Below are 12804 nucleotides of genomic sequence, written 5' to 3' on the forward strand. Positions count from 1 at the left end.
CTTGCCACCATAAGATCTATACGAGTCTTATGGATCAGTCGGGAAGGTTATCAGCAGCAGGGTTTCCGGAATGAGTGCAAGTTTCGGTCGTAGAGGGGCTGCTAAAAAGGTGCGGGTCAGATAGCACAATTCAGGACGTGCCAAATCAACAAAGGGAACGCAGAGGAAAGGTCGCGGTAGTGCCCTACCTGCATAGAATGGCACATAGTCTTAAGAAAATGGCTAGCTGGGGGGACACAAAAGTGGTCTCTTCGGCACCAGAAAAGCTGGCAAAAAATATGACGATTAACGGACCCATACCGTAAGCCTGCTGTCGGATGCTCTACGAATCATTGTAAAGCACCAGTGGGTTGCATAGAAGCTGTTGTTTATGAGCTCCCACTGTCCTGTGGGAAAAAATACAACGGACAGACAGAAAGGTGTCTTAATGACCGATTACGGGAACATAGCCTAAACGTGAAAAATAAGCAATACGGTCATCTATCAACCCACTGTCAGGAATGCGGCTGTGCGCCGGTGTATGGATCCTGCCGGGTTCTTGCGAAGCACAAAGATAAAGATGTGCGAGAGATTATTGAGGCTCAGGCTATCTGTCGGAATAGTGATACGTGTGTTAGTGCCCCTTCGGTTGACTTGTTAGATAAGGAGATGGCTTTTTTGGATGGTTAAGATTTGGATGAAGTGGTGCAACTGTGCAAGGGTTAAATAGGTGTGTTTCCTGAAAATAAAGTTGCTGAAGTTAGCGCATTGTGGTGTCGTCTCCCTTCTGTCTTTGTTTGCTGGCACTAAATATGCTTTCCAAGTCAGTTTCCAACACGCCCAACAAATAGCAATGTGAAATTTCACATTCATCAGTAAAGCTGGTGGCAAGTATGTTAGTGTGCCATCGCTTACACTGCTGAAAAAAAGAAGTATAGTTTCTAGATAATCACAAATGACACTTAGTATTGCTCGCATCTCGCTCTGCTTAGATTTTTTGTTCGTGTGAGTGCTTGTACATGTGTACATGCATGTGTGTGTGTGTGCCTCTCCTTCAGTCATGAATTATGATCAACTGTTGATAAATGTATGAAATTTACAAAATTTTATGCCAAGGTGCTGGAGACGTCATTGAAAGCAAGTCAAAGTGGTAGAATGACTCTGTGCATGTTATGATGAGTCATCGTAATTAGAGTAAATTATTATCTAATTATTGTAAGTCAGTTGTGCTATGTTTTGTCATGAAAAGATTTGAATCACCCACCTGAATTACATGCACATGATAATTACTGGCTGTAGGCATTACTAGAAAGGCAAAACAATTCTTTTGCAATTGCTACGAAAATGTTTCACGTCAAACCTCCCGTCAAACACGGCAGTGTCTTCACCAAACTGGTCGTCTGCGGAAATAGGTTTCATACTGAAGTGAAATGAAGGTACTTTAAGTAAGCAGAATATTCAATTTATCTTAAGCCTAATGTTTGTGGTCTATTCCTTGCAACCACTGCACAGAAATGGCAAAAAAAAAAAGTCGCATACAAAAAAGTGTATGCCGTGACTGAAAGGGGTATGTGTGTGTGTGTCAGCACTCTGTCTGCCCTCTCATTCTTTCCACCTACAAGGTAGTTGTGTGTTTAAAGCGACACTAAAGGCAAATATGTCAAGCTAAAGTGATGTAGTAGTGCTCGTGAATCTCTAAGGCGTCAATATTATCGTAAACAGAGCCATAATAATTGAGAAATCTAGGTAAATGCAGGACATGGCTAGAGACTCCTCAGTTAAATTCTATCACTAGTACTCAACGATTTGGTGCAAAAAACTTCCTTGTATTATATTATAAGACGAAACAAAATGCTACTTATCTGGTTCTATTTCATTTTTAGAAAAAGAACTAAATGAAGTTACCCTAGACAACGACGTGAGTGGTTGAAAGATTTCATTTTCGCCTGACTTCGCGTCGCCCGCGCTTTCATGTTTCAATTGTTTCGTTATTGCGTAGTGTTGCGCTGGTTTTGGTTGCTCGCGAAAATCGCACAAACTGCCAGTAGCAGAGAATTGAACTTCCACGTGATGTCGCGGGATGCCCGAACGGTCTACGCCACTTCACCAAAAAGCAGCTGCAGCGGCGAATCCATTGTTCTGTCTTGGCTCGGTACTGCCGTCTGTCGGGGGCCTTTTTATCATCAACGGCAGCAAAGGGTGGTGACGGCGTATGCAATGTCACCACTCCCACGATTAGCTGGTGGGAGATTTGAATTTTACAAAAGGCATTCGGACCCTTCAGATGCAATTTTCTCATAAACTATGTATTTTCTTGGTGTGAAACAAGCGCTACGAAATTTCTCTAATGGTATTTCAATAGTCCACATTGACTTATCATTTGCCCTTAGTGTCCCTTTAAGAGAGAAGCTCATGACTGTCTCATTGCTACCCTCAATATATGCCACAAAATGTGCTGGCAAGGAAGGTTCCAGGATTGTTTTTCTTTAAGGACAAGAGAAAGAAACAAGCCAACATTGTTATATCAACCTCACTGACCTATACATGCAAGAATAGCACAAAACCCATACCAGTGAAAATGTCACATAATCAAACAGCTGTATTTGGTATGACAAGAACAAGTAGTGTTTGGAGAAGCTGCTTGAAATAAACAAACCAAAGAGCTATACAAAAATTCACAACATAGTTCAGGTTTAGGCTCAAGTACAATTTACATATGAAAAGCATCAACACTTTTAGAAGGCCAGATTTTTTTCATTTCGTTAATTTCACCGCAGTATTGTGACAACTTCAAGAAAGTTAATGTCTCAAAGGGTAATTACAATGCCACTGCTGGTGCACAAAAAATCATTTAGAGTACTATTATACCTTATACGGCCAAAGCTGGACGTTCATTTAGAAGTAACATGAGAGCTGGCAACATATAAAATATGAAGAGCTTACTGTAGCATGTCTCCAGTGATGAATTATATCATGAATTTCTGAGCTAGGGTGAAAGAGCAGATAGTCACGCCATTCTTCAAAGTTAATGGTCAATGAGCCATCCTTGTCCATTCTGAAAAAGGGAAGAGGTTCACATTCATTCTTTCAATTGCAACAAACCAAATTTTTACTGGTACCTGTGAAGTTGCTGCGAAGACAGCTGCACAGCACAAAAATCACATCGATGCTAATCATTTTGATTTTCAGAATGTTCATTATTTCCCCAAAATCTACACAAACTATGCAATGATTTATGCTGATATATTGTACACCAACTCTGGAATTATTAATCACAGGCATAGAAGCACAGCTTTAAAGGGGCTCTAAAACACATTTTCTCTTTTAAACCTCGCCAATACACTGAAATGAATGTGATGCCTTTCAAGGAATATATTGCCAAAGATATTTTAGAAAAGGACCTAACATGGAGAGGTATATAAAGAGTGCAATGTTTACTTTCCCATTCCCCCTTGTTTAATTGGTTTCTCCAAGCTAAGGCAATGTCCTCCCTATCACTACTTTTTAAATTGTTCTTACTAAGAAGAAGTGCTTTACTTCTGTAAAGTAGAGAAAAGTGCAGTAGAGCTAAAGGCCAAAGGCCTAAAGTGAGAACATAAATTCAAAACAAGAAGTGTCATGTATGGCAACAAGATGCAAAGTGGGCCAATGTGAAAAAATCTTATATCTAAACTTGCCTGAAGATGTAACAAACTTACACACACACACACACACACACACACACACACACACACACACACACGCACACACACACACAAAGACACACACACACACAAAAACAAAAAAAATCCAAGTACATTGAATTTGGCATGTTCATCCACAACTTCTGAAATGTAACAACCATACTGAATAAAGTACAGATACTGCAAGCAATAAAAGGTGATGTTATGCATATTAAGTACAATATCTTTCTAGTAAAAGTGCTCTGGTGCATGACTTAAATTTGCTAATGGGTAAAAGAAAACCAAAATGCTAAACTAACATAAATTGCAGTGAAGACGACGAACCCGTGCCTAACCCTGGTGATGACTGGCCAGTGTTCGTAGTCTTCACTTCAGTTAATATAATTTGATTTTGTAAACGTAAATTACAAAATTGTATTTGTAAACATGTTAGGCCTGAATAACCTTTTCAATAATAACCTTTCGAGGTTTGCATCCGACAAAGGTGCCCAATAGCAACATATAAGCAGCGATAGGATGGTGAGACACTTTAATGAATACCGATTCTCTGCTTCCTAGCAGATCTGTAAGGGTGTGGAATGCATGTGTGAGCTTGTGCTTGCAAGTAATTCATGGCCAAAAATTAGATGCCAGAGGTTTCAGTCTATGGCCTTATGCTACCTGATGATAGCCTGCTGTAATGTCATTGCTGACACCACAAAGTGCAGCAAAAAAAAATGGGGGCCTTGAAAGCTCCGAGTAGAGAGAGAGAGAGAGAGCAAGGAATCTTATATGAAATTGGAGGTTGCCTACAGCATGCAATGGAATATTTGGCTTACATGTCGACCACAGCTTTCGTTTCAGTGCCCCTTTAAAACAAAGCAGTAATCACCCATTTTACTTTCTAGAGACACGACATTAACATTCAGATTAACCTAAAGGCTTCATAGCATGTAATACAACTTTATAGGGCTACATGAGCCTCAATAAAGCATTTTTATTGTTAATAAAGCTAGCAAGCAATGCTGGGGCTTTATTTGCTCTTCTTATATTGCTTGGTTATCTTTATGTAGCCAAAATACATGTTTCATGTGGAGAACACAAAAAAAAAAGTCATGCTTTCTCATATGAACATTTAAACAATGAGTTTTATGTAATACATTATTTGTCTCCTTAATTAGATCAACGTGCAATAAGTACATAAAATTCCTGCAACGGTTGCAGTTCTTTAAATGAGGTATACTGAATGTTCAGACGATCTTTATTTTCTTTCCAGCTATTCATCAGGTATACAGCCAACAAATATTGATAATTTTACTCTACATGTACAAATTCTAATTAGATAAGGCAAGTTTGATGTTCAATAAGAGTGCATAAAATGTGAAAACGAACTGGTACTGTTACATGACAAAAGCATGTACTAGGATGTTAGACAAGGACATTGAGACAATCCAACAAAACAGAATAAAGCCACTGTATTAGTGGTGTTTGTTCAAATATGAAAATTATGCAAGGTATGTCGAAAAGAAGCTAGTTTCTTAATGTAGAAACTAGCGGCAATGCATCAAATGGTGAACACAGCAGCAAGATTTGTTATTGCTCATGCCACACAACTGTAATACCTCCACATTTCACTATACTAAAAATTTTGTAGTGATGTTCCACATGTGAAAGCAGAATGTTGAAGCACAATGCTGCAAATGAAAATGTGTGTGAAAAGTGGTTTCAGATAGTTCCTGAGTTGTTTATGTGCTGCAGTGCTCTACTGTCATAACTAATACTTTGGATGATTACTGCAAGTGCCTCGCCCGCTCTGAAGAAGCATGTTTGCAATGGAGAGGAGGCATAGCAAAAGAAAAACAAACTAGCAAAGTAAGTAGCGATGAAAAGGTTCTTTAAAGGGCCTGACAACTGTCAGAATGTGCTGCGAGACATTGATGGAAATGACATTACCATGATTTATAATTATAGAATCCATCACACTGTTCATGATTTAAGTAGGAATTATAATTTTAAATTGGCAAAGACGGTCTCAAAAACCGGTAAGTGGCAAGACCTGGCAATGAAATCTTGGTACATCAGATGTACTCTATGAGATTACCGTAGGTAAGTCAACTGTTATTAAGTACAGCATAATTATTGCCCAACATTGCAGTTGGTATATTATTAGACACTCCCACATTATTCTATGCTTCAGAAACCAAAACGCCCTTGTGGCTACGGCAACACGCTGAACTCCGTATCACGTATAAAGGTATAGTTTCGTTTTCGATCTGATTGGATTCATTTTGACTGGTTAAATACCAAAGCAGTTGGACACGAAATTACTAAAACACATCGTTATTATCGCAGAAATAGTTTAACAATTCGAAAAACATGAATCGCAGGAACATCGACTTGTTAAACAAGATCATACTTTGTTAAAGCTACGGCCACACTTGTTGTCTGCCTCCAACTAACGCTGACGTGTAAAGGCTATCATAATTTAACAATTAGAAAAACATGACTCGCAGGAACATCGACTTGATAAACAATATCATACTTTGTTACAGCTACGGCCACACTTGTCGTCTGCCTCCAACTAATGCTGACATATAAAGGCTATCGTGCTCACCTATCACCGTTTTCAGCACGCTTCCAGTGAATGGCTAAATCCTCACTGCAGATAGAAAACTTCCGATAAAAAATGAACCACAGCATTTTCTGCATTAGCACTTCATGATTAGACACTGACTGGTCAGCTTTCCATTGCACTAAAAATAAAAAAAAAGGTACCATGAAAATTGGTCGTCAGTCCCTTTAAGGAAAGAAACAGATTTGCTGGCTCAAGTAACCCCAAATCTGCTCACATATGAATGCGTCAGCTATTTGAAAAGAAGGGAATAGCTGCCACTGTAATTAAGAGGTAAATAAACCTGCCTGCTATTACATGTCAGTTCACTTGATTTCATGTTTGCCGAAATAATTAAAAAAGTGCTCTTGTCTGTTATCTCAACGTCCCCACATGACATTTCTTTTTGTGCATAGCCTACCTATCAAATTATTAAGCCAGTCGCATAGATGTCTTGTAGTAGGCTAAAGCTTTCCATTTCAATGAGTGTCCTGCTATGATTATTCTAGGTTCTGGTGTATATATTCAGCTGTATAAAAAGCAAAAAAATACGTATCTTGGTTCAAGGAATTCAATGTAGTAGTGTTAGCCTTGTGCAGACTGTCAACTCACCGTTTTAGGAGTCGCATGGCTTCATCATAATCAATTTGAATTCCAAGCTTCTGGAATGATGTCCTGATTTCATTTGCATCAAGTGAGCCTTTAGCAGCAAAAGAATTACGAAAGTAACTACCATGTACCATAAAGCCGGAAAATATTCATTGAGTTGGTGACTTACCATCACTGTTTGCATCAAGGCTTTTAAAAACCACCATCAAATTCTTTTCGTGTTCTATGATGTAGTGCACAAACTCTGCAAAATCCACAGTGCCATCCTTTCCAGTGTCTGATGCCGTTATAAACTTCTGTGCCAAAAATGAAAAAAAAACAGAGGAAGAAAATTGAAAGGTAATTAACAAAGCAGCACATATAATGTGTTTAATTGGCACAATACAACCGCAAACTTAAATGTACGTGTAACTAACATGACTGATTTGCTCCGCAAACAAATGAAAAATCGCGAGCTTACTAATTATATACAGCATAAAACATTATATGCCTCTAGCTAAATCATTAGTGAAATGCGCTAAGCAGTAAAGCTATGTGCGTAGGAGGAATATATTCGGCCTTGCAAGTACGCGGCACACCGGAACCGATACAGCACTGTACGCACGAGTAAACTGCAGTCACAAAGTGTAGCTGTTTTTGCACGCTTCCTAGATGATAACTAAAATCTATCGATCGCAACAACAAAAAAAGAGGCACACAACAATACATCAAGTGTGTGACAACGTTACCAAAACCGAACAAATTATCTAGGCAAAAACAATGCAAGCGACACATAAGTTAGCGACTGGGAAGAAAGCGAGGCATTCACATCGGTCTCTTCCGAGTCGCTTAGTCGGCCGTGGTACGTTTTCTGCAGTGCTAGCGCCTCTTTTACGTCACCATAAGTAGCACCGTATATCTCGTAATCATTGCTGTAGAAATTAGGAACCTTGAACACGCAGCGAGCGCACGCATTCTTCGCGGCGCCCTTACCTTGGACAAAATTGCGTGCAGTGGGACATTGGACACTGACCTCTACACTTCCAGGTGAATGCGGTAGTCCCAGTTTGCGCAAGCCAGTGGTAAGATCATTGATGTCAATTCGACCATCTTCGTTGACGTCTAGCTTTCTGAAAAGCTTCTCTAGTCGCTCCTCAACCTCTGTCGGCAGTTCAGGGTAGTAATGCGGTGGATGCTGCTGGGGTTGGCCGTTTTTTGGCGCGCCATTCGCTTGTAGTTTCATGTTTGTCGCTAGCACATGGCGCCTTTATCGAAGTTCCAGCCGGTCAACGAATGAATGAATGGATCCCACCTTGCGAGACGCGGGGACACGGCTGATTAGCTCGACACTGCGGCACACGCACGGCGCTTCAGACGACGGCAGTTTTGCTGTTGGCATTGGACTTCTTGAAACGCTTCGTAGGGCTGCATTAACATTTCCTGAAACTGCACGAGAAATGCATTTCAGAAAGGCTGGCTCACCACATTGCTACCATCGGAACCCATGAAACGTCACGTTTCGTAGCCAACAAAACGTTAAGGGCCGAATGTCTGCTTGCCACGATTTCTTGCTTTCGCCGCTACGCCGAAGCTGTCGCTTGTGGCGCAGATAATCCCTTTACTATCAATATCATTCCAACGATTCCAACATAATCCACTTGTTTCGATTTTGAAAGTAAATGGCTGGTATAATTTGTACAATAAAGTATCATGCACGCTTTTTTGAAAACTAAACAAATTATAAAAAGAACAAAATATATCTATTACGCGGAATGAACGTTTAGAATCGGGACGCAAGTAGGGGTTGTTTGCTTTTTGTTGTTAGCGTTGTCTCTTCACGCCATTTTTTTCTGCTGGCCCTGGCCCTATCTGGCGCCCAACTTCTGTCCTGACTGTGCCGCGCGGTGTTGTTTTGAACGTTTCGCTGTAAGTTTCAAAGTGATCATTTTTTCTTATGACGTCAATAGCTATACCCGTAAGTTGGTGAAATCGGAGGTCTGTGACGATGTCACGTAAAAGTATATATAGCAAGGCAAAGGAACCGGCAGGCATTGCTTGTATAAAACGCGCGCACGAGAGAAATTGTCTGCGAAATCTATTTGATTGAGCATCCATGTATGCATGTCTCCCATTATACAAGGTGTAATGTTGTTTTGCAAATGGGGCATGGTGATGTAGGTGTGGAAGATACTCATTTGTAGGTGGTTCAAAGTTTCGGTTTTATTGCTGAATAGAGGTGCTGCGCCACAGCGTTCAACCGGCAGAATTTTAATTCGGCTTTAATTGCGTGTTTCTTTCTTTCCTTTCTTCTGACCTCTCTGTTTTTTTATTTAGGCTTTTGTAGCTGAAAGTGTGCTGTTCACTGCAAGCGAAATGTGTGCGCCTTTGCGTACTCTCATAATGAGTCACACGTGTGCTACGCGCTGTTATAGCATATTGCCGAACCGATTCAATTTTGAGGGCGTTTTCTGTCTGTCAGCTCTTATTTAAAGTGCGCGAATTATCAAAGAATTTGCAACTTCTATTTGTGTCTCAATGCTTGCAGAAAGCGAACTATTTTATGAGGCGTGTCAAGGTCTGGTTATGTTTGGTGCCGTCTATGATAGGAATTCCTGTTCTTGTATTTTAGTTTAGATCAGTACTTTTGCGAAACTACGTAACGCATCGGGTTTAAATACCGGAATGACGCGAACAGTAACACGTATAGCCACCACTAAAAAGTGCTGCGTACTTGTCCTAGAAATACCGAAGTATATATGTAGGAGGCCATGCTTTAGAGACTAATACGGTGTGTAACATGACACAATTTTGTTACAAATAAACTCGGCAGCCTACTTTATTTTTTTTTAAATATTTATAAAATTGTATGCAAATTTAAGGAACAATACATAATACAGACAAAGTGTACTATGTTGAGTATTTTGCTTCAGAGTTGAGAATCTCCAGAGCAGCAAGACATCGTTCAGCTTTTTCTTTAATGCCATAGCATGTGATCATTTAGACAAACACTTATTCCTAATTGTTCTGTCACACGGGCACTTTCGTGCATTCTTGGGTTGATGCAGGCAAAGAGCTTCTGCTTTCTTGGATCCTCTTTGAAAAGTTGAGTGCACATGGAACTAATTAAGTGCTAGAGTGTGCCTGTATAACACTGGCATAAAATTGAAACTGAAAACCAAACCCCATTACACTTTAAATTGCCACAGTGCTTGTGGTGAGATAGCTTACTCGCTAAATTAGTTTGCACAGTTCACAAAATATACATATGGCTCAATGGAATCTAAGTTTTGGTGAGTCAATAATGCTTACAAATGGAAAGGATCAAAACAAAGGTTACGGCGCTAAGCAGACACGGACGACATATATGGGTGCCATATAAAGGTTAACGGCATAACGGTGAAGCTGCAGTGGCAGCGTTATCGTTGGCAGCTTTACCATATGTGTCTCACTTGGTCCTCATCTGCTTAGCGCTGTAACCATTGCGTTTGTCATAAACAAACCAACTCAGCAACAAGTTTTGGAAATAACTAGCTGGAGTGGATACTACATCGCCACTATAATTATAGTGGCACAGAATGCATCTAAGGCAAATAATGTTGAAGCTCTTGAAGCAATTAGTAAAAATTGTTCCATATGTACATACATTACTGTGATGCCTTCTGCTAGTGCTTAAGTGGCATGTGTGTTTTAATCATACATAAAAAAATTGGACCAAAAAAACCTTGTTTTATTGTATTACTGACATGACTGACATGATTCATGAAAACATTGGGAAAGCAATTCAATTTTAGGGGGTGTGCTTGTGTTTTACAAGGCTACACAGTGATGCGAACAGCTGAAAACACTGGATTTAATTTGAATGTTGAAAATTTTACCAAGTGAATGATGTCTTTAGAACCAAACATTGGGATTTCTTGCACCTGGTGTGTCATGGCCAAGTTGGTGGCCCCTTCCTCTTGTGTTAAACAAAGGACGGTAAGCAGTGACAGCTTCACCCAGTCTTGATAGTAGAATCAGGTTGTTTCACATAATCTGTTGTACTGTAGATTTCTGTTCGATTTTTCGGTTAATTCGATCCTGACTGAAGGTCCTTGCCAGCACCTGTGTATTTCAGTGTATCTACCAACTGGGAAAGCCGAGAATTCTTGGGGATTTTGAATGGTCTGGTAAAATTCGAGGAATACTCTGGGAATTTATGCTTCCATCAGGGAAAATTAGCTTTTATTTTATTGAAAGGGAACATAAGTCGCCCTAGTGCTGGCTCGAGTAAAAAAGAGGAATCGTGTCAGGAATTCTCTTTTGACGCCATGTCGTCAGCTGGAGGAGTTGCCAGTGTACAGTCAACGGCTGATTTTTGGGAAATTCCCGATAATGCGGACAGCTTTGTGGCAGTACCACGTGCCCCACAGGCACCCTGCAATGAAGTTTGCCTGTACATGTCACGCCACCTAGCAGCGGCAGTGAGCACCCGTGAGTAGGCCCTCACTGCCATTTCACCTTTTCTCGTGGTGTGCTCAGGCCCGCCTGAAAGCCTGCATTTCCAGTTTTCCAATGGCTACACCGCAGCCTCTTGGCAACTCCACTTTGAGAAGTGTGAACAAAAAGAACAAGCGCAGATACTGCTGCGTTAAGGATTGTCACAACCACGAACGGGATGTCAGAAAACCGGTGGAAGCAACCAGGCAGCTGAAGTGGATTGGTGCGGTACATGTAGCTCTTGTGAATTTCTATCAAATGAACTTAAGGCGTAAATGCAAAAGGAAAGAAGAAAAACGCGTGAACTGATTCCCGCTGTTGTAAATTAGTTTAGATAGTTGTTTAGCTTGTCTCGCTCCAAAACAAATGCGCATTGGTCGTTACATGTCAAATATAGCTTCCATAAGCTTTCCGTGCTGGAGCTTTGTATGCACTGTGCTTTTTGTTTTGCAATAATGAGCCAACGTGCAGCTTCTTTTTGCGACAAGCTCAAGATGCGACTGTTGGAACCGGGCTCATTCATACTGATGTTTTCTCGCGCTTAAAACAACAGAGCTAAGGTAGGAGGGCACCACTCACACATCAAGTATTCGCAAATTAGCATTTCTCTCGCACACACTAATGCACATGTGTTCAGTCTTCACGTTGTTTAGTCGCAGCTGATTGCTCTCTATTATGTTTCAGCAGTGATGACCTCTCACATTCGAGCCCGAACAAGAATACCAGAATACAGTCGAGGCCTTTTGTCAACAGAGAAAAAAAGCACTTACCTGCCAATTCGCCAAAACCTCTACAATTGTGAGGTGCAAGGCATGCTCAAAGTAATGAAGCTACAAATAACAGTTGAAAAACATCCACGGTCGTACTTGCTCATTTAGTGGCATAAAATAATGATTTCTAAACTTACTTTGAGTTCGATGTCGTAAGCATGCTTGCCTTGTTGTGACAAACACTTCGTGAACTTCGGTGGTTGCTTAGTGGCTATGGTGTTGGGCTGCTAAGCACGAGGTTGCAGAGTCGAATCCCAGCCACTGCGGCCACATTTCGATGGGGGTGAGATGCGAAAACACCCGTGTACTTAGATTTAGGTCCACGTTAAAGGTCCCCAGGTGGTATAAATTATTCCGGAGTCCGCCACTACAGCGTGCCTCATAATTGGATAGTGGTTCTGGCACCTAAAGGCTCATTCACACTGGCGACTGACAGTGGTCGCGTGACCAAGTTGGTCGCAAAGCAACCAGTCGCAAATGGTCGCTTTTCTTGAAAAGTGACCATTTTGGGCCAGTTGCTCGCTGCTCGATTTTTCAGTTGTGCGACCGTGGTCGCAAACTGATAACCCAATCAGCGGCGTACCGGAAGTGGTCTTTCATGTGTCTATATCCGGCCTGCTCCCGCGTCGCGGCAAATTCCACGTAGATTCCGACAGTTCTCAGTGAGAACGATAATCTCCGGGATTACGACTTGCGAAACGCGCTCAGCCGGGCTTGC

General features: G+C 41.0%; 2 protein-coding genes across 6 annotated transcripts in view; one reads left to right on the forward strand and one right to left on the reverse strand.

Moving 5' to 3' along the window:
* LOC135916576 (calcium-binding mitochondrial carrier protein SCaMC-2-B-like) overlaps nucleotides 1-8429 on the reverse strand; it is a 94886-nt gene extending 86457 nt beyond the window's left edge. For 3 of the 5 annotated variants that reach the window (XR_011509267.1, XM_065450015.1, XM_065450012.1), the window contains exons 1-4: nucleotides 7874-8428; nucleotides 7031-7157; nucleotides 6865-6952; nucleotides 2923-3034 (exon numbers count right to left, since the gene is read on the reverse strand). Coding sequence is in view for 4 of the 5 variants with exons in the window: in XM_065450015.1 (XP_065306087.1) it covers nucleotides 2923-3034; nucleotides 6865-6952; nucleotides 7031-7157; nucleotides 7874-8083 (537 nt within the window). In the remaining variant the exon portion in view is untranslated. Of the gene's footprint in view, nucleotides 1-2922; nucleotides 3035-6864; nucleotides 6953-7030; nucleotides 7158-7833 lie in introns of all 5 variants that reach the window. The other 2 variants (XM_065450013.1, XM_065450016.1) reach the window with 2 other exon arrangements.
* A 2935-nt stretch (nucleotides 8430-11364) lies between these two features.
* Nucleotides 11365-12804, forward strand: part of LOC135916575 (cubilin-like) — a 259475-nt gene continuing 258035 nt past the window's right edge. Inside the window, exon 1 of the mRNA XM_065450011.1 lies at nucleotides 11365-11544. Within this exon, the coding sequence (XP_065306083.1) occupies nucleotides 11392-11544 (153 nt within the window). The 5' untranslated portion in view covers nucleotides 11365-11391. The remainder of the gene's footprint in view (nucleotides 11545-12804) is intronic.

Source organism: Dermacentor albipictus, chromosome 1 (genome assembly GCF_038994185.2).
Source record: "Dermacentor albipictus isolate Rhodes 1998 colony chromosome 1, USDA_Dalb.pri_finalv2, whole genome shotgun sequence".
Taxonomy (NCBI): domain Eukaryota; kingdom Metazoa; phylum Arthropoda; class Arachnida; order Ixodida; family Ixodidae; genus Dermacentor; species Dermacentor albipictus.